This window comes from Triturus cristatus, chromosome 7 (assembly GCF_964204655.1).
Source record: "Triturus cristatus chromosome 7, aTriCri1.1, whole genome shotgun sequence".
Classification (NCBI taxonomy): Eukaryota; Metazoa; Chordata; class Amphibia; order Caudata; family Salamandridae; genus Triturus; species Triturus cristatus.
This window is the reverse complement of record NC_140590.1, coordinates 725,211,679-725,234,609: the sequence shown is the minus strand read 5'-3', so window position 1 is coordinate 725,234,609 and position 22,931 is coordinate 725,211,679. Positions and strand designations below refer to the sequence as shown.

At 43.2% G+C, this 22,931-nt stretch overlaps 1 protein-coding gene across 6 annotated transcripts in view; it reads left to right on the top strand.

The window, feature by feature from the left end:
- CARD14 (caspase recruitment domain family member 14) overlaps positions 1 to 22,931 on the top strand; it is a 462,412-nt gene that overhangs the window by 345,301 nt on the left and 94,180 nt on the right. For 5 of the 6 annotated variants that reach the window (XM_085617432.1, XM_085617431.1, XM_085617433.1 and 2 more), the window contains 3 exons: positions 7,078 to 7,200; positions 16,787 to 16,912; positions 17,240 to 17,386. In XM_085617432.1, the coding sequence (XP_085473558.1) occupies positions 7,078 to 7,200; positions 16,787 to 16,912; positions 17,240 to 17,386 (396 nt within the window). The remainder of the gene's footprint in view (positions 1 to 7,077; positions 7,201 to 16,786; positions 16,913 to 17,239; positions 17,387 to 22,931) is intronic. The other variant, XM_085617429.1, reaches the window with a different exon arrangement.

Below are 22,931 nucleotides of genomic sequence, written 5' to 3'. Positions count from 1 at the left end.
CAGCGAATTGAAACCTGAGATCAACAGGTTTTAGAGAGGCTACAGCAAGCAAACATAAGTTACAAATAAAGTTTATTAAAAGAAACTTGAAAACCTGGAAACTAGAGGAGTTTTAGACCATCACCTGGATTATATAAACTCTTAGCATCATTTAGGACTGCAGATTAAAGCATTGGACAGATGTTAAACTAAACATAAATGGAGCAATTCTCCCTTGATGAGAGAAACATAGTAAGGGAATGTAAACGAAAGCAACTCTAAGCCGTTCACTAAATACCACCAAAACAGCCTCACCATCTGGTTCAAAACATGGTATGGCAAAACAATGGCTTACCTTTCTATGACTAACTAAGGGGCATCCACTGGACTTGAACAATAGCAAATGAACTCTGCAAACAGTCCCACAACAGTAAATATTAAGCACAATAACAATGGGAGTTCACACAATGTAATCAATTGAATGGGATGCAAGAACATTGCAGTAATAAGGCGGCTTTCTAGTATGAAATTTCAGTTGGGGTCCTTTAGCAACTTGGTAATGTAAAATAACAATAATACAATCAAGGGAGAGAGAGAGGAAAAACTGTGGACTAGTTCACTTCCCCTGGTACTATAGGTAAATATCATTGAGAACTAGCTATTGGATAGAAGCTAGATATCCATGTCTGGGAGAAAAACACTTTGTTTTTTATAAAGAATCTCTCACTCACCGACCTCGTTGTCTTCATAAAAAACAAAGTGTTTTTCTCCCAGACATGGATATCTAGATTCTATCCAATGTAAAATAACAATCTGGACTCTCATGAAATGAAATGAATATAGGTACTTATAAAGCGCACGGCTACTCCACAGAGTGTCCCGGCGCTGAAGGACCACCGAAGACAGGCACCAGAGCCCGAAGCCGGAAGAAAAGAGAAAAACTATTGCTGGAAAAGCCAGGTTTTTAGCTCCTGAAAGTAGTAACAGACTACAGGAGGTAGCCCATAAACCCTAAAGAGACCAGGGCGATAATCTGTAGCAAACATTGTCTCAAGGGTATCGTTTCTAGTGACAATTATACATGCATGTGTGATGACACAGTTACTTATACAATATAAATAACTGTGTCATAACACATGCATGTATAATTGTCACTTGAAACGATACCCTTGAGACATTGTTGTTTGCTACAGTCTCCTGAAAGTAAGCAGATCCTGGATCTGCCTAAGGGGTAGAGGCAGGCAATTTCATGAGCGTGAGGCCAGCACTTGAAAGGAGCGACCGCCCACACAAGAGCGGGCAACCTTAGGAACGGACGTCAGAAAATGCACTGAGGACCTCAGGGATCTTTGCGGCACACAATGCTGGACCCTCCTCCTAAGATATACGGCGCCCGCACCATGAAAAGCCCTGAAAGCCAAAAGCAGAGCTTTAAATTGGATTCTCTTTCGGACCGGTAGCCAGTGCAAGGCCTTCAGATGGATAGTCATACGTGCTCTAGGTCCCACCATAAGAATAGCTCTGGCCGCCTCATTCTGAAACACCTGCAGGCAATTAGGTAGGTACTCAGGTAGGCCCATCCTGATTCTGGTTGTTTAGGTCTCGCCTACACATTTAGCACTCTGTCAGCTGTCTTTTTAGCAGCTTTTAGCTGTCTGTTGTCAAAGAACTATTTCGGACAATGCCAATGTTTAAAGTGGGTTTTCTCATCAATCTCATTTGCTTGTTTCTTATATGATGGTTTTCCTTCTTCTTCTTGTGGTTGTCTCTCCCTTAGAGCATACCCTCTTTACCATCCTTTTGAAAGGACGACTTGAATCCTTCCACTGCTTACATTTTGGGAAATAGCTTTTTCTTTGGTACTTATTGTCCATGTGCATCGTGCTTTCTTTTTTCGTGTGCTGCTCCCTGCACTCTCACTTCTACTATGGTCTTCATTTTGCAGCCCCTTTAACCTGAAGTTCGTTCGTTGCTTGCCCCCTCCCGATTTTGTCTGATTCTTTTTACACTTCTCCCCAAGGAGGTCCTCAGTTTCCCCATCCCTTCCTGCTACTCATCGGTACTTACAACGCCGCACCACCTGCACCACCATTGCTCTTGTTCATTTTTCTTTTTTTTCCCCTTTATTGAAAAGCTTATAGCTGCAGGATTCTGCCAAGCTGCGCCTTTCTTTAAAAAAACCAACGTTATTTGGTGCACTTTTTTCTTTTTTAATTTAGTTACTGCTCTAACATGGGCATCTGCCATCTTGGAACGTTAAATTAAATAAACAAAACAATATGACAGACACATCACAACACACACAAGTGCATGCGCGATGAAGCATGCATGCAATTGCACGTATCGTGATGCTGTGGCCCCTGTAGAATTAGGACACGTATGTGCTCGTGCTTGATGATGCACGCACATGTATGTTGCTTCGTGCTTTTTACAAAAATATTTTTTGCCAATGCATTTTACATAGGCAAACAAGCATTCTTTTTTCTTCTTGCTGATGCAGAAATGTTTAGCCAAAAAGCATCGACTAAGGGCTGTTGGCTTTGCCATTGCTTGTTGGTAGTTCCAATCACATTTGCAAACTCCAACATGCATAAACTGAGATACTGCATGTTGAATAATTACTCCTTGCAAGGCCCTAAGAGGCAGCCATGTATGGAATAAAACCTCTCATGATTACATTCTCCTCCTCAGACCTGACCTACCGTTTGGCACTATTGCCTCTTAATGGTGCTGTCTGATCTTTCCACCATTGCCTCCCCCCCGCAGCTGCCATCTTACTTGAAGCTGTCACTCTCCTTCTCTCTCTTGCCCCTTTTAATCACCATTTCATTTACATTTGTTTTGCAAGTTATTGTCGCCTGACCCGAGTCCATTCCATTCAACTGAAGTGAAACAAAACTACAACTTTCAAAATGCATTATTAAAAAGGTCAGGATTTGTATTGGTACGGTACCAGAATATCAAGTTTTAAATATTGTGCTGGAAAATAGCAAAAATAACAACAAACAAAATATTGACAAGGTAAATATTTAAAGGTATGTTTACTATACATAATTCCACATATGTGTACCTTCTAGATGTGGATGTGTAGTTAAGAATATTAAATCCATACTGAATAATATATACTTACTTCCATGGTATTTTGTTTGTTGCCATCTTTACTGCTTTATTCTTGTAGCGCAGCATTTTTGCAGTTGATATTCTGACATACAACCCACGGATTCTGGTGTCCTGGTGACATCTATCTGAGGTTTATCTGTGTTGCACTTCAGTCATCTGTGCCTGCCTGAGACCATTTTGCAATTAAGTTACTTGTGTGCATTTGCATTTATGTAATCTGCACCCTTTTTGCACTTGTCATATGTGCCCCCTCAAGTGAGTCATCATGCGCCTTGCACCCCCACTTCTCTCTGCCCAATCCCATGCAGCACTGCCCCCATGAACTAAACAGACGCAAACCTAAAAACAGTCCTTCCAACCTCATTCCCATCAACACCTCTCGATTGCTTTGACATGCTCCTAAATGCACCCTCTACAAACACTCATTTGATATCTGTGACTATATACACAACAAACAAGATAATCTCCTTATCACAGAGGCCTGGCACCCAAATCCCCCTAAATTGATTATCTTACTTCAGATGCAACAACATCATCCACTATCACACTTCTGTTGTAAATAAACAGTCTGGAACCGAGGCGTATATGCCATAGGATGGTTTATTTATCTTAGTTGTTGGTAGGTTATACGTTCTCCAGTAGTAAGCTTCAATGAAGAGCTATAGTAATGATCCCCACCAGGAGCAGCCTTCCTGCTGCTCAGATCATACTCCAACCGACACTCACAGGCACACTAACATTCCAATGCATCACCATACACCAACATTCCACACGGCACATTCGTACTGGCTGAGCAGCAGGTATAATACATCTCCCCTTTTAGAAACTAAAGAACAACATTGAGACTACCAGATGAACAACTCGCAATTGCATAAAGAGAGAAAAGAAACATGTATGAAAACAAATTAGAAGTAAGGACCATAAAAATCACATATCTTAATAGACCATGCATGTAAAAGCAATAAATAGAAGTGTGACAATAATGCAAATAACAGATGGACATATCACAATCTGATATAGAAACAAGAAGACATGCATGGAAATATATTAGCTGTAAACATGATGAGGCTATGCATGTAAAAACAATAAATTAAAGAATACAATATTGCAAATACCAGATGAACATATTGCAATTTCATAAAGATACAAAAGAGACAAAAAGGATATGCATGAACACATATTAAATGTAATCACCACATCTCCCCTCCTTTTCTAAACAAATGTAGAAAACCCCGCACTCTACCACGCCCCACATTCATAGCGAACCCCACATGCCACAAAACACACCAGTTGGCCTGACTAGCATGAATGGCAGCCCACAGAGAAAATCCCACACGTAAGTGGCGCTGCAGACAACAACACAGCATGACATAAACATGAAGTCACACACTTTCAAAGCAGTACCACACTGAATCGCCCACCATAAAACTCTCACCCCAGAACACAAAGTGTACAACAGCAAAGAATGGGTGAAATCCACCCCACGCTTCATCTCTAAATGAAAGGAAAACTAGCACTCAGTAAGCAAGTATACAGTAAAGAAGTAGTGACTTAACCTTGCGCAGTCATCCCACACAAAACATCTGAATCACAAACAGGTGACTTAACCTTGCGCAGTCATCCCACACAAAACATCTGAATCACAAACAGGTGACTTAACCTTGCGCAGTCATCCCACACAAAACATCTGAATCAAAAACGGGTGACAACCTCGCGCAGTCATCCCACAAAAACATCTAAAAACGAAAATGGGTGGCAGTCATCCCTCGAAATATCAACATACACATACTTAGACATCTCTCATGTGAGGGGAAAAAAGACTAAAATATCCCACCCTAAGAGCAATCCACCAGAAGTAAAACTGTCACCAAATCACTTAAAAGGTGACACCAACGCACAGGAAACTTGAAAACCATAGGAAGAAGCCACACAATCATCCTTCAAAAACATCACATGTCTGGCAAAACTTTGCGCAACAGTAAGAACTCCAAAGTATACAGACCTAGCACTCAAAATGTGAATGTTAACTGAGCATACATTTAAGAAAAACCATAATATGCATTTAAGTTCAGAACTGATTGCCTAAACAGAAAAAAATGGGCAGCCAATGCAACATGTCCCAAAGCACAAGATCAGACAACATGTCTTCAGAAACTGGATCGTAACCCATTTTGACATCACACGATCTCCTGTGAGCGATCACTCACACAAAATGGCACACCACATCACTAGTCCCAAAAACCTTGGAACGCGACAAGTTAACTTCGAGGCATCTCCATTATATTCCACGGAAAGCTACGTGCAAAACAAGGCGGACTCTGGACGATTCCCTTAATCAGCTGAAATGCTTCACTGTAAACAAAAGGGCTGGTTCTAAATGCCAGCTTCGACCAGGTTCCATGTCATCATAAAATTATAGTGAGCCTCAGCCACGGCTACGTAATGATTGATACCTGGATTTCAGCTAGATTACAGCATAACCTCATCCAGTTCACTGAGCTGCTGCTTGCCTGGATGGTGCAGCCTGAAGGGCAGCCTCGGGCTTGCACGTAAACATGGAACACCAAAAATGGCGACATGTAGAGAAGAAGCACGCTGTGTGGCTCTAGGCGTGTGCTAGAGTGAGCCCCACCAGGAGCAGCCTCCCTAATACTCAGCCCATACGCCACCTGACACTCACAGGCACACTACCATTCCAATGCATCACCATACACCAACATTCCACACAGCACATTCTTACTGGCTGAGCAGCAGGTATAACAACTTCCCTCCACTGTGGAGACCTCACCTTCTCCTTTCGGAAGAAACAATGACCACATAATCCCCACTCTCAAAACATGTCACTAGCTCCCCCTTCTGGCGTGCATCAACATCAAATTCAAGTGGTTCTGTACCATGTACAAGACTTTCTGCACTAAGGTACCAAATCACTTGAACAGACAACTTTCTATCTCTGGCTGCATGCGTTACCAATAGCACAAACTTGATGACACTTGAAATGTTCTACACAGGAAAAGAGCGTCAAGAAGATAAGCTTTTGCCCATATCAACCAGAGTACCCTTTCACAGCCTCTAGCTGAGTTTGCACCTATAGGGTAGACAATTAAGCATTAACTTAATAACTTTATTAAATTATTCTCCTCCTGAACCAACTTGGACATGGCCATGGCCTGCATTGTGGATACTCACTCTAGCTCATAGAATGGGTTCAAGCCATGTGCCACATAAGTGTACCCAATAATGTTTGTAAATGTCCGTAGCACATCCTTTACCTACATGTTTTATTGACCTACGTAAAGTCTCTTTTGCCTTTCCAAGGCAGGTCTGCGTAGTTTAAATACCAATAAAAAATTAAATAAACACAAAATATGCAATATGTGGTTGGATTTGCCTGGGTCCTTTGTCGAGTAATTCCAAATGGAACTATAAAATAGCTCACACTCGATGGTGTGAAAATAAAGAAACCCATTATCTTAATCCCCATTATCAAAAACCCATTACTTTGAACCCATTACCACAAAAATGTGCAGTTTTGATTGCCAGTGTTACTTTAGTTGAGATGTAATCCTAATGAACACACATCTCAGCACGCCCCCACACATACCTATGAAGGCTATATCTGGTTTATTTCCCCACTTCCTACGCCATTCTTTTTCAAGATTATTGTATACCTGGTTATTTGACAGATTTCACCGTAGGCCAAGAGACACAGGTGCTCCTTTATTGAGGACTTCAGGGAAGGAGGTTCATAGACGAGAAAAGCTGTGGCAGAACTAACATAGAAAGGACAGCAGAACCTTCATACTAGCCTCTTGGGACCACTGTGATCAAAAATCTGAAAGTTTGATTCCTAATCCAACAAGAACCCCCTTGCACAAGATGCCTTCAGCTATCTGCTTAAAGAGACCGTGCCAGAAGGGCACCGCATTAACTACACTCACATTCACTGGTGCTTCTGGCCCTTTCTTCTTGGTGCAGGTAGATGATGCGGACTCCATCATTGTGAAAATGGATGAAGCAACGGAGGGGAGGCTGGAGCTCATCACCCGCATCCACTCCCTGCGAGAGCGGGCGGAGAATGCTGAGAAAAGGAGGACTCTGGTAAGTTTATCCCCCCAGCTTCAGCAGTGCCATTAAATGCCCTCCAACCACTGTTTTCTGTGGATTGTTCTTAGCTGTCGTGTTTTGTTCCCCCCTTCAAAGGGTGCTTATGTCTCGAAAATATTTTGTTGTATGTAAAGGCTTATGTTTTGCCCCATCCTATTCCAATGAAGATCTCTACAGTTCTCTTTCTTTTTAACAGAACCTTTAATAGCATCTTACATTACCAACAGAGTGGTCTTCAAGTCAACCTTAATCATTGCTCTAGTATTATGTACCAAAAATGGGCAGGTTAGGAAAGATTTCCTGTATAATATCAACAATAACCATCTATTTCTGCAATCCCTCAAATGCCTCTGACTCGATATACCTGAATCTTGTCACTCTGTTCGCACCCTTTTTCAGGTGGCCCGACATCTACAATATATGTAAATGCCTTTAATGAGCTATGATTAGGGTTTCCGGTGGGTTTGGTGGGGGTGTAGTAAGAAGGCAAGAGTAGGCTTTCGGGGGGCTTTGTGTTTGGTTTGTAGGTGTAAACTGATGTTTGACTACTGGGATTCACGAACCTCACGCGGGTAGGTTCTGAGCTTCTCATTAGATTTGTTAACCTTGATTTGCAGTGTTCAATGACTGTAAGGACTCTGGACTATAAATCTCCTTCTTGCATCCTACATAACAATTAATATTGGTTTGGATTAGAAACCTTCTGGTACATATATTGTCAATGCCTGTAGCAGCATCACTGTTATTGCAGGCAGTCATTTCCACTGTATTTAGAGCCTGACACAGTAATCTAGGGAATAACTAGCAGAATCATTAGGGTGAGTTCACAAAAATGTAGTAAATCTGCATACATGCAACTACCCCTACAAAGGGGTGTGATTTGCTACTTTTTGGAATTCACAAGCATTCCCAATAGTAGGCCTGGAAAGGTACACAAAGGCGCAAGTTTCCAGGTGTACTACTTTCACCAATGCGTAATTATTTACAATTTAGAGTTAAGACATGGGAAAATGGAGCCCGATATTTCTCATCATGGGGAAACCTCTTCCGCAAAATCTCCTCTGAGCTTAGAGGTGATCCATTCACCTCTCAATCCCAGCAGGGGAATAAATCCAGCCTTTAACTGGAGTAAACGTCTGACCATTTCCAAGGTCAGTTAGGGATCAGTGTCCACCAACATATGCGCCTTGTTCCACCCACTTCTCACCCGCTGCATGTGAGCTATTACTGCACATTTCTCCACACTCGTGGCAGAGAATCATCTAGTAGTAAACCTCTTTATTCTGACCAGGAATGTGAATTAATCGCAATCATAAATGAAGATATGTTTGTCCGTTTCGGCTGTAACACACATTTGCAGATGAGAATGCTTTTTGGGCATTGCCCTCAGTGAGTCTTGCATCAAAGTCCACCACAGGCATTGCTTATGTTATGTAAGGTGCGGCGATAATGGTGCTTATCAATTGATATTATTATTTCATCTCCAGGTAATTTCTAGAAATGTATAAACTGTGAAATTCAAATATCAGACAGCATAATTCCTGGACATTATTATTGCTCAATAGTATTACAACCATGTTTTTAATGAGAAGGTTTGTTTGGCCTCTCTGGGTGTTACTAGCTATAACAGCTATGTATGCCTGTAAGTACAACCTCCTCAGGCAGGTCAAAGATTTCTGATAACTCTACTTTCAGGAAAGATTTCAAGTCTTCACTGTGTTGTTCTCATGTAATCGATCTCTGCTTGTTCTTAATGCGTACCATCCCATCTTCATACACACCTTGGAGTCTCAAATGGGATTGCTGGCAATCATCCTGCCTTTTCAACCAACACCAGTTTGCTCTAGGTCCCAAAAGATCCACATCACCTACAGAGTTCCACATGGTTCTGTACTGTCGCCTGAAGAAATATGATCACATCACTCCCATCCTGATGGAACTCCATTTGCTCTCCTTGATAGTCCGTACCATTTTCATGACCAGCTGCATCATTTACAAACCCTTCACTACTAGCACCCCTACTTATCTTGCAGACAAGTCCACCATCTCTGATGGTTCATGGCAATTCTACAGCCATGACACCTTAGATCGCAGACTAAGAGGTGTAAAAAGAAACAAAACAAGACAGCATGCCTCCATCTATGCACCCAGAATCTGGAACAACATCCCTGTACCCATTGCATCCCTCATCCTCCTATCACTTTCCCTATCACACCTTTCCCTCCCCCTTTGATCCTCCTGATCTGCAGACCGCTCCTACCTCACAGAAAGGGGCACACATATCTTCCATCCCTAGGCCACCTGACTTTCCCTTAGGTATTGATTACCCCATTTTCTTGGAGAACAAAATTGCTGATCTCAGTCAAGACCTTCAACTAGTTAATTCCAATCTTCAGAACCTTATTCACACACTCTTGAGGATCAAAAACTCCTGGAACTCAACCAAACCTATGGGGCTAACCAACCCCACTCATCAAACATCATAACTCACAACCTAGCGGATGGGCGAACTACCCCTGGTATGGAACATCATACATCAAAAATTCTCCGAACTTGAACTGGAAAACAAATCCTCATCTCAATCCAATATCAAGACCCCAGAGGGTTAGAGACCAGCTAGCTGATACAGACATTCACTCCCTTCTGCTATCTTACACCGCTACTAATAGAGATTCGTCACCCTCGCCAGTCACTTTTCCAGACTATTCCATCCAACTCACTTAAAAAACCTAATCGCAACTACAGAACGGTGGTGAGAACAACATACTACAAGTTCCCACAACCAACTGCAGGGCTTTAGAAACCAAATCTCATCCAAAGTTTATGCTTCTCAACTGCAGGTCAACATTAAACATGCAACTGATATTGTGGGTCTCATTCTCATGCAGGACCTTGACATCCTCATGTTAATGGAAACATGGCTCAATGAGACCTTCTCACCTATCCTGGATATTCTAGTCCCACCCAACTATGACATCATCTGACTGGATAGAATTGGTAGAGCTGGGGAGGGCTTAGCATGTATGTACCGCTTCAAGCTCACCCTGAAACACTCACAAACTGTGCAAATGCCCGTTTGTGAATATTTAGGTACTGAAATTTGGAGCAAACATATGATGGTATGCAAACTCCACACAATTTACCACCCGCAGGAAACAACCTACCTTCCACTGACCGAATAATGGAGACTGTTTCTTCAAACTCAGAAAACCACACCAACCATACCTTCGAAGGGGATTTCAACTTGTGTTGGAATGACTCTAACGACCCCATACGTAACACTTTCAAGGTCTTCCTCAAGGACCTCAACTTTATGCAGTCACACAACAGAGGTTTCACTCTCAATCTAATTATATCTAAGAATAATACCATTCAACTTAAATCCATAAATCTCTGTGATTGGTCAGACCACTACCTAATCTCCTTCCTCTTCCTGTAGAAGGTGTTGATTAGAAAGGGCCAACAGCACTTTTATGGTGGTAATGGCTGAAATAAAGTTATTGACTGACTGAGAAAGGGCCAACCTCTTAAACCCAAACAATGGTCCAGAGACTTGAAAAATATCAATCCATTAAATCTGATCTGCATCCTGCATCCCAGACTAGGCTCCTACCTGTACAGCACCAGGTCAGTTCCCCTCCTTTTGGCTATACTACCAAAAATTAGGCCACCTGGAGTGCCTTCAAAATCCTACATGGAGCAGCTTTACTTGGAATATTAACTACAATGAAACCCTCGAACCATCACTTTCATCAAACAGCGTAGCCCCTCCATACTCCCTCTCTGGACAAAGATTGTCAATGCATCTCTCTCTCAGGGATTGTTTCCTGACCGCTTAAAGATAGGACAGGCCATCCCTATTCCCCTAAAAATTAATGCAGCCCTGTCTGGCCTCAATAATTACCGCTCAATCACCAACATTGCAACACTAGCTAAGCTGTTAGAGAAATACGTACACCTACAACTCTATAACCACATTAAACATTTTCAACTCCTTGATTATCATCAATCTAGATTCAGAACAGGCCATAGCACTGAAACAGCTCTAATATATATTGTCGATGACACGCTGAGAATGCTAGACCAAAACGAACCCTGCCTACTTAAACTTCTTGATCACTCCTCTGCCTCCGACATGGTCAAACATGATAATATGATTGACCTTATGGAGAAGAGGATTGGGCTATCTGGTCCCGTCTTAAACTGGTTTGCCTCATTTCTTCATAATAGAGCACAAAGAATCAAAGTCAATCAAACCCTATCTGCCACCACACCAGTCATGATTGGAGTGCCTCAAAGATTCACACACTCACCCACCTTATTCAGCTTCTTTATGGAACCTCTTACAGAACCTCTGAAGCTCTCAAACATTTACTACCACATACACGCCAATGATATACAATTATATCTAAACAAATTCTCACCGGAAGACATCAAACTGCTCAACTACACCCTGCTGAAAACACAATGGCTGATCCGCATTCACATCATGCTTAACACTCTAAAAACTGAAATCCTACTGATTACCCCTCACAATCACTCTGCCCCCATAGAAGAAGGGCTCAAACAACTCACTGCTCTCAACTGCGTCCCACATGTGATCGATATGACTAGATCTCTAGGTATAATGATGGACAAATACCTGAATGTGCAAGATCATATTAGTGCCACTACCAGGGGAGTCAATTACCAACTAAATATACTAGGGAAAATCAAACATTTCTTGCCCCCTGCTGACTTTCTATTAGCTTTCCAATCCCTGTCCATCTCTTGTTTAGACTACGGGAGTGCTACTCTGGCAGGCCTACCCAAAGTAAGGCTGGCCCCCTACGAGCCTAATTGAATTCAGCTGCTAGGCTCATCACAGGATCCAAGAGGTTGAACCACATTACACCTGACCTCAACCATCTAAAATTGCTCCCGTTTGAAGGTAGATCCCAGTAGAAGATAGCTTGCATGACTCATAAGACCATCCACCACAACACACAGGTCTACCCGGCTGAGAAACCTGAATTATTGGGTTGCAGTTGCTGCTCAAGAGGCTCCAACGCCCTGCTGCTGAAGCCACAGAAGTTCAACAAAAAAAAAACTTACAACTGCTCCTTCTCTGGTCTAGCACCAAGAATATGGAACGCACTGCCCATAAAAATTAAGACAAACCCCTCCTCTACCTTCTTCAAAAAAGAAGTAAGAAAGCTTCTATTGAATAGATTCCTCCACTAGTTGCCTTTAGTCAATCAGCTCGATTATGTTCATGTGGACTTATCTGGATCCTGGATCCACCAAGTCGTTGTGATGTATGGTATCTATGTTTGTGTCTTGCATTGCTCCCTCAATTTGCTCCCTTGCATTTTACCGGTTATATATGTCCTGACTGCTATATGTACAGCGCTCTGATACCCAAAAGGGTCATGTTCGTGCTTTGTAAAACTCCACAAATACATAAATAAATAAACTGCACCAATTGAAAAAATATTCGAAGATACGCCTTTAAAGAACACTACATCACAATGCTTTAAAAGTCTACAAACCAGATACCTCTACTATCACTGATAGAGCTTATGCTGGACTTTAACATTGTACAGTGCTCCAGTGCCTTTTGATTTGGTTCATGCTATAGAAATACCACATACATACAGTCTGTATGGCATTGTTGCATTCAGTCTTTACCAACATATCCCTCATGCTATGTTCCATAGGAGTAGTGTTGTTGACGAAAAGGCAGTAGTATCTTGGATGGACTTTTCTTCTCCAGAGGGTACTTCTAGAGAAAAAAGATCCTCTTACTGTGTTGCAGCATCAACTCTCCCAGCTCCCGGTTTCTTTTGTTTCTATAGAGGCAGATGTATTCCCTTGACAGCTTATTTCCAGTCTAATATGTCCTCCTTGTTTGTATTCCCATTCCTTTTTCTTTGTGGAAGCAGAGGAGGATGGCTGTCTGTCCCTACTTGCTTATGATGATGATGATGATGCTTGGGCCTTCCAAGCTCTAGGACCACTCAAGACATTCTTACCTGTACTTCCAGTCTTTGTCCCCTTACTTGATCCCCAGATCTACTGGTTGAACATAGCAACCGTCTTTGTGGTGCTGCATCCTGCAAATGCAAAGTACCTAATATTCATTTTGCAGCCTGCTCAGCGTACATGTTTACCATTGTTTCCTCCAATGTTCTCAGACATTTTCTCCCTCTTTTGGCTAGCAATTGCCAAAGAGGCTAAACAGAACCTTGACCAGGACTGACCAGAGTATCAAACTAAGACATGTAGATAAAAGATACAGTTTCTGCATACACAGAAAGGTTTAGCAAATTTAACATCTCCTTGAAGCCTTGCTGGGCTTGGCTGTCTCTGCAGGGTGACCCCCAAACCTTTTGCCTTCACTCCTATTTCTCTGAAAGCGTTTTGTTGGCCTTTAGGACTCTGTGCACATTACCACTGCTAAACAGTGCTAAAGTGCTTGTGCTCTCTCCTTTAAACATTGTAAAACTGGCTTCCACCCAATTGGCACGTTTAATTTACTTATCAGTCCCTAGTAAAGTAGCACTACATGTGCCCAGTTACTGTACATTAAATGCTACTAGGGCCTGCAGCACTCATTGTGCCACTCACTTACGTAGCCCAATAACTCATGTCTCAGGCCTGCCATTGCAGCCTGCATGCAGTTTTAAACTGCCAATTCGACTTGGCAAAATAAAGCTTTGGCCAAGCCTAAAGCGTTCTTTTTAATACATATGTCACTTCAAGGGTAGGCCCTAAATAGCCGATAGGCTAGGGTGCAGGGTATTTAAAAAGTTGGACATGTACTTTGCCTCTCCCATAGTATAACATTGGATTACCTTATTTCATTTAATAAGTGATAACTTTTAATTGGGAGTAGGTAGTAATGTTGAGTTTGGTATCTGAAGTATTGTAATTTCAAACCCTCTGTATTGGTGAAGTCAGATTTTAGGTCACAATTCTGAAAAATTCCACTTTTAGAAAGTTAAATACAATAATACAGTTACTACTGGAATGCACTCTTTTAAACTCAATAAAACACAATAAACAATTCATCCAAATTTCATTAAATAAAGTGTGCACCTAGTGAGGGGCTCTGCCAGCCCACCTGATTCAAATAGAAGACCAAAAAGCCCAGATATAGTATCCAAGACTACTAAGTGCACTACTACAAATCACTGAAAGTGTACAACTAGTCCAAATAACAGTTAGACTAATTCTTAAAGAGAACACAATTCTTCATCCAATGAATCTGAAGTAAGTCCATGAAACCACACTTCCCATCAGTAACCAAACTTGAAGAAATGTTCAATAGCTTTTTATTGCCATAAGTTAAAACGAAGTAAAATAGAGTTAAAGAAAACTCAAAACTCTTCATGTCAGCACGAAGGTTAACAAAACAATAGCTCCCAATGCATTTCGGGCTCTTTCCTAGCCCTTTGTCAGGGGAACCTAAAAAATTTATACAATCACAATGTAGTCACGATTTTAACAATATTTACAAATACATATGTAAATGGAAACTGTTGACTCCGCCATTTAGCCGGGTGTGCTTGTTAAAGGTACGCTCTATTTGTCTAACACTAACATATTCGCAGGTGGTCTTTACACTCGTTGGTGGCATGCTTGGGAGCACATTAAGGCATGTTGTTCTATCGCATTTTTATTCATCTTGGATTTGTATTATGAAACAGCACTTCTTACCTCTAAGGAGGAGCCACATGAGTCTCGACTCACTAATTGTGTTTGCTTATCTCTTGCGCTATGTGGATACCATCTATAATGACCTTGTATACTTCCTATGTACACTTGCCCTTTCCTCGCTCTAAGTCGCTCTCATTCACATATGTTTTTGTAAATATTGTTAAAATTGTGACTACATTGTGATTGTATTAATGTTTTAGGTACCCCTGACGAAGGGCTAGGAAAGAGCCCGAAATGCATTGGGGGCTACTATTTTGTTAACCTTCGTGCTGACATGAAGCGTTTTGAGTTTTCTTCAACTCTATTTTACTTCGTTTTCAACTTATGGCTATAAAAAGCTATTGAACATTTCTTCAAGTTTGGTTACTGATGGGAAGCGTGGTTTCATGGACTTACTTCAGATTCATTGGATGAAGAATTGTGTTCACTTTAAGAATTAGTCTAACTGTTATTTGGACTAGTTGTACACTTTCAGTGATTTGTAGTAGTGCACTTAGTAGTCTTGGATACTCTATCCGGGCTTTTTGGTCTTCTACTTTTAGAAAGTTGGCATTCTACTTGCCCTAACCATTTGGTGCCTGCAGCCTGTTCCTGGGTCACATGGCTAGGTGTGAGTGGCAGTTGACTTTTTTTTATTCCTGCTAGATAGCCACACAATAGAGAGAGTGGGTGATGGCAGGATGGGTAATCTAGGCAGGAAGGGGGCAGAGCTATCAACTACCACACTTGCACTTCAAAGTGTCTGCCTCAGCACACTCACAAAGGGCTTCACACTATGTCATTGTGCGCCCTGTCCGCGAGTTCCAGACACTTCTGTGGGGCAGGGGTGACCGCAGAAGCTTCTCCCACTTCAAAGGGGGCACCAGGTATACAAATAGGGCCCACAGACCAACTCTTCAGTTCACTTTTTGGACCTGCAGAAGGACACTCAGAGGACTGCCCTGCTGTCTGTGGCCTGCTGTGTACTTCAGAGCACTGCTCTTCTTCACCAAGAGGACTGTCCTGCTGCATGACGCTTGCCTTGTGCCCACAGAGGTCTTCCCTGCTGCTTGAGGCCTGCTTGCACCCAGGACTACCAGAGTGATTCCAAAGGCTAGTTGGCTGATCTCCTGACAAGAGCCTCAGGGACAGAAAAGGCTCCAACCATCTTGAACCTGCACCTGGACCCAGCCTGAGTGAGTCCTGACCCTCCAAGTGGGGCCCCTCCAGTTCTGGACCCTTGAAAGTGGGGTTAAAGGTGCTGTACCAGCCTAAGTAAAAGTTTCACCACATCCGGCAGTAAACCCCACAAAGCAACGCAATGCAGACAGCGCACCAAGCACATAAGTTACAATCCTTAGTGGGCCAAACTTGGTCCTGTGCCCACGCCCGTGCTCCATTGCAGTCGGCCTGAACATGTGACTTTGCCCTAGTCCAGCGCGACTAGCTACCCTCCATTGGCGATTTGCACCTTTTTGTGGTACTTTTATCTAAATATTTAAAATTGCATATCTACATTCCTACTGATCAGACTTTTGTCATTTTGTTGTCATTTTATTTATGACATTTTATTCTATTTTACTATATTAGAGTGGGATTTTATTTGTTTTGTGTTTTCACTTTACTACTGTTGGTGTGCTGTATAAATACTTTACACATTGCCTCTATGTTAAGCCTGACTGCGTTTCTGCCAACTACCAGATGGTTAAGCACAGGTTAATGTGTTAACTTTTTCTGGTTCAGCCTGACGAGCTATGTGCCCCTTGTTTGAGTATGGTTTCACCCCCCTCAAGCAGCAACCCAGTTTCTCACAAGCCTTCTCTGATTTTGTTACCTGTGATATATAGAAGGACCCACAGCTCTGTCACTGATCATCTTTTGTGCCTCTATTATACTTTAGTATATAGAGGAAAAGGAAGAACTGCTGATCGAGAACCAGAAAAAGGAGGTAGATTGCAATCTCTTCAAAGAGAAGATCACAGCCTTACAGATCCAGGTGGATGAGCTGCAGAAGGAGCGAGATCAGGTAAACCTGAGACTATATGATCACAGATAGGAAATCTTCAAGGTAAAAGGAATGGTGATGCAGACCAAGTGACACACATGCAGCATTGTGTAAGACTTGGATATGGTCCAGCAGTTCCTGTGCCTGTGATGTGGGCCTCCACTTGTAGTACTCTGACATGGGCACCTTCCTATCTTATACTGTTGAATGATCAGATGTGCCTTGAGGACAGTAATCTTATACTTTTCCAGCCTCCTCTGCCTTCCATTATCTCTAAAACCAGCTATTCGAAGGCAAGGTCCTTACTGCAGTACCCCAGCATAAATTTGATTTTTCTGTTGTCCACAGGCCTATGGTGCTAGGGATGCCGCCCAAACTCAGAGCACACAGACGCGGCTCGAGAAGGACTTGCTTCGTCAGCAGATCCTTGATCTCAGTGGGGAAATATTTGAGTTAAAGCAACAGCTCAGGCGGATGCAGCTTAGCTACCAGCAGGTAGGAATGGTTTCAGATACCCTGATTTGTACTACTCTTTTGTATTGCATTACTGTGGTTTGCCATTAGTGGCCTGGGTATTTATTTACTTATGTTTAATATAGTACTGTTATCATCTAGGTATATCACACCACTGTAGTGCATCAACACATACATAGTAAAAAGAATCATTTATTGTTGCTTGGGCTTTAGTGCTTGTCCAAGGGGACCAAATGAGGTTAATAGAAGATGAATGCCTCCCTGGCTGCATAAACTCCTCTCACAGTCCCTGTGCCTCAAGATTCTCTCATTGTCTGTCTGTGTACCAAATTCATCACCACATATCCCCTCGGGGTCAAATATAGCCCTTTGCCTTAATTCTTTATTTATATACCCAAATGTCTGTTCATATACCTCAAATTTGTCCAGTACTCTATGTGCTCTGAGCTCCTCATGCTCCCTCTTCACATTCAAATCAATGTAATCCATGCATTTCAGATTCTCTTAGTGAGCCCCAAGGTCCATACACTGCCTTTCCATTTGCCTCACGCCTGCTTAGGTTGGCAAGAAGAAGCAGGGAATGGACTCTGTTACGTGTAGAGTGGAGGAAGGTTTTCTGCTTATCGTAGCCCACTCTACCTGGCACAAAGTATTGGACGCCAGTCGTCTTACTTACCCTATGCAGGACAGCATCATAGAACCTATACTACTTGTTCCACCATAGGAGGGAAGAAGTGAAAGTCTTCCCACTCTTATCAGTCCTCAAGAAAGCCATACGCTCTATCACACTAAAAAGACAGTAAAGTATGTGATACCATCTCCATAGCACCCTACAGCCACAAAAACCAGTGTGTATAGGGGCCTTCAACTGGATACAGCAGTGGTTTCCAAAGTGTGCGCCGTGGCTCCCTAGGGAGCCGTTAAACCTAGCCAGGAAAGCTGCGCACCAAGCACTTTAATGCATTTAACGTTGAAGGGTCTCTTGGCTTCAGTTAAACTGATTAGACTTAAATGCATGATGTTGATGATTTGTAAGTGACATGCCTTAAGCTGTAAAAGTTGTGCTTAATTGATTGCAAGTCGAGGGAGATGACCTCCTTATTTCACTGGATCCCCACATTCCAACACTCCCAGAGTAAGCAGAGGATGCCTGATTTATTTTGTTAGACTCGTTAATAGTTTCTTTTTTTTCCAAATGCATTTTACACCAATGCAAGTTATAAGGAAAGTACTGTTATCCTGTCTATTAAACAAATTAAATATTATTAAGTATTGACACTTGTACTTGGTGCTTCCAGTACACATTTCTTTCAGCACACACACATTTCCAGACATGGCCTGCTCTCTCCTAGAGCACAGGAAAATAAAACATCATATACGGCATAATGCCAACATTTGGAAACAAGAAAGAGGGACGCTTAAAAAAAAAAGAGAAGAGGAATTTATTTTACTTGCATTGATTTGGAGGCATTATTAGGGAGGAAACAGCAAAAATAAAGCTGTATGTGGTTTAAGAAATCGTGAGTCACCCTGCTGATACAGGTGTGTTGGCGCGTATGACATGGGTAGAAATGGAAGTGCATACAAATATTCTTCAAGTGCAGAAACACTTTGGCAATGGGGCCTACATGCATATGGGTGCTATCTAGCGCTGTAAGTGGGATAAAAAGGTTTGTGAGGGTACTCTAAAAAAGCCATGGGCAAAGAAGTGTAACTAGGAATATTTTATTAGCGGTGCCTCCTTAATAATACAAAACACCCTGCGTATATGAGTATAATACCTTCATTACCTTCATCCCAATTATTTTCAGGGAAAAAAATGCAAGTATTACCGAGGCTGGGCTTACATCCCCCTCCACCCCAACCCTCCAAAGTAAGCAACAGTGGGGAGCCACGGGCAATGGCCAATGGGTCAGGTTGAAAAAGTTGGGGAACCACTGGAATAGAGGGAATACTGAATTGCCCTATGTGTTGTACCAGTTGCAAGCCCCCTCTCTCACTCAGCATTTGTTCCTATTGCAACATTGGTGTTCTTTTTATGCAACAATGTCTGCACAAGACAACTTCAGCAAATACCATTGGGGAATGTGAGCCCTCTTCCATAGCGTACATCAGTAGAAGTACAGTGAAGAAAAATGTTGCAATTTTCCACAAACCAAGGGGAAGATTAACCTCAACACTAACCAAATGAGGGAAATGTTAAGTATATTTACTACTTTGGCTCATGAGCTACTGTAGACAATAGGCAACATTATTGTTATTCAAATGCTATCTTGCTATTGGTCAATCTTAAACAAACTTATTAGCACCTGGACACGTATCTAGCCACTTGCCAGTGGCATTCAGTTCCTGCTTGTTCCAGCCTAATCCGGCTGCCACCTTTTGACCAAGTGACACCATTGCTGCCCGGGTTTCCCCACACAGGTTTTTCTTGCTCACCATTCTTCCCGCCAACAGAAGCCCCATTCACCCCTGGACCTACCTAATGCAGGCCGCAGCATGACCGCATCAGTAGGCACCTGGACATCTAGGTTTCCACCTGCCAGTGGCCTCCTTGTTCGATCCTAATTCAGCTTCCCCCTTTCGACTAAGTGACCCCACTGCTGTCTGTGTTTTCCAGTCTGGGGTTTTCCCACTCACCATTCTTCCAGCGAACAGAAGCCCCACCCACCAGATTATCTACTTAATTAATTCACAGCACCACCCTGCCAAAGGCAAACCCGTATGCTCCCTTTTGCACCCACCACCTAGAACCCTGGCCTCAAGACTATCGCAACACCACAACCACAGCCACCACCGGAGATAACTAATGTTGCCACTACTCTACCGCCATCCTCTGTGGCTCAACAACACACATCGGCAAACACGCTGTTGCTGTGCATCCCCAAGCACCATGGTAGGACCTTTCTCCTGCACCCATTGCATTTTCACCCTCAACACCTCAGACACCGACACCACTACCTCCAAACAACTGATGCATGCCACCTCCCCGCACCAACTCGCCGTCATGCTCCTCAACATCCAACCCCTTGGGAGACACTCCATCAAAATCTGGGACCTCCTCAACGGCAACACACTCGACCTTCTCTTCCTGACTGAAACATGGCTCAACCCAGCCTCCAACCCGGCTTTCGCTGCAGCTCTCTTGCCCGCACACAAAACCATACACCAGGACAGAACCCACAAACCAGGTGGAGGATTTGCGATCATCCACAAAACACAATTGACTGCACCACTTCCATGGACTTGGACACCAACCTCATGGAACACCTTCACTTCAAAATATAAACTAGCTGCAACGCCACCCTTATGGTAACCCTCGCCTACAATCCCCCGGGCCACCAAGGGGAATTCTGCAACAACATTGCAGACTTCATTGCTCCTCTCTCCATCAGATTAACCAACTACATCCTCCTCTTTGACCTCAGTTTCCACCTGGAAGACACCACAGACCCTAACTCCACGACCCTCCTTGACAGCCTCAGCAACCTTGAGGTCACCCAACTGGTCTAAGGACCAACCCACATAGCAGGCCACATCTTTGAGCCTATTTTCTCCTCCAACAACAGGATCACCACCACCCACATGGCCCCACTCACATGGTCTGACCACTACATCATACATTTCAAGATACCCGCCCACCAAGCCACCCCACCAGAAAAACCCAGTGCACCATCAAGACACTGGGGCAAAATATCAGAAAAAAACTGGACCAAGACCCTATAGGAATACCCACCCAACCACACCGGAAACCTCGATGTCAAGACCAAGGTCTTCAATAAATGGCTCGCAGACTCCACCAACCCCACTAGAAACAGGATGCACAAAAACAACAAACAACCCAGCTGGTACACAACGACCTCAGAGAATCAAAGAGCCACTGCAAACAACTAGAGAGAAAATGGAGACTCAACAAAAACACCACCGCGATATCCACATACAAAGCCGCCCTCAACTTCTACTTCCATCTACAAGACACAAAAAAGGCCCTAACTCTGAGACTCAAAGCCAGCTCCAACAATGGCAAAGAACTCTTCACCATCGTCAAGGAGTTTTCCAATCCCGCAGCTCCCAACAAAATCATCCCATCTCAAGTACACTGCAACGACCTCTCAAACTTCTTCGAACAGAAGATTGCCAAGATCAACCCACAGCATTCCGATATGAACTCCCGCGAGTAGACGGACACCTCCTTCATCGCCAAACAGCAGGTAAGCAACTGGAAGCCCCTCTCTAACAAAGAAACCAGCGCCCTGATGAATTCCATCCACTCAGGAGCCCCCTCAGACCCACGCCCCCACTTAAAATACATCCTTGGAAGAACAATCATCTCCCCCACACTCACCGCTGTCATCAACACCTCCTTAACCACAGCCACATTTCTATCTTGCTAAAAAAAATGCAAAAGTCAATGCCCTATTGAAGAAACCAACAGCAGACCCCCACACCTTCAGCAGCTACAGACCCATCTCACTACTGCCTTTTTCAGCAAAACTCATTGAGAAAGCCATCAATACCCAACTCGCAGACCACCTAGAACTCCATCAACTCCTATACAGCTCTCAATCAGTCTTTTGCACCAACCACAGCACAGAGACAGCCCTCATTGCAGCCACCAATGACATCAGAAGCATCCTCGACCAAGGAGAAATGGCTGCAATCATCCTCCTCGAACTCTCTGCAGCTTTCGATACGGTCTCCCACAAGTCACTCATCAGAAAGCTTCAGCAAGTGGGTATCTGCGGACCAGCCCTCATGTGGATATTCTACTTGGTCAAGGATAGAACTCTAGTTAGACTTCCCCCTTATGTCTCAGACCCCAAGAGAAAAATCTGCAGAGTCCCTCTATGATCGTTGCTCAGCCTAACACTCTTTACCGTCTACATTACACCCCTCGTGGACATCATCAGAGCCCACAGCATCAACATAGTATCCTAAGCTGACGGTGCACAGCTCATCCCCTCCCTTAACAATTCAACCAGCAAAGCCAAACAAACTTCGCCAACTGCATGAGCAACATCGCTGCTTGGATGAAAAACAACTGCCTCCAGCTTAACACAGAAAAAACGAAGTCCTAATCTTCGGCAACAACCACTCCCCCTGGGATCCCTTTTGGTGGCCGTCTGAACATAGTCCCCCACCCTCCACTGCGGACCATGCCAAGAATGTTGGAATCATCCTGGACACCAAAGTCTCCATGAACAGACAGATCAATGCATCTCCTTATGCTTACACATCCTGCGAATGCTATGCAAGATTTTCAAGTGGATCCCACTCAACACCAGACAAATTGTCTCCCAGGCTCTTTTCAAAAGTAGACTTGATTACAGAAACACCCTCTATGTCAGAATTCCAGCACATGTCCTAAGCCAACTCCAAACCACCCTGAACGCAGCCGCCAGACTCATCCTGAACATCCTGCAAAATAACCACATCTCTCCACACCTCAACAATCTCCACTGGCTCCCAGTTCAGGAAAGATGTAAGTTCAAACTATTCACCTATGCCTACAAAGCTCTCCCCAACACCGGTACAGCTTATCTCAGCCATCGACTCAACCTCTACC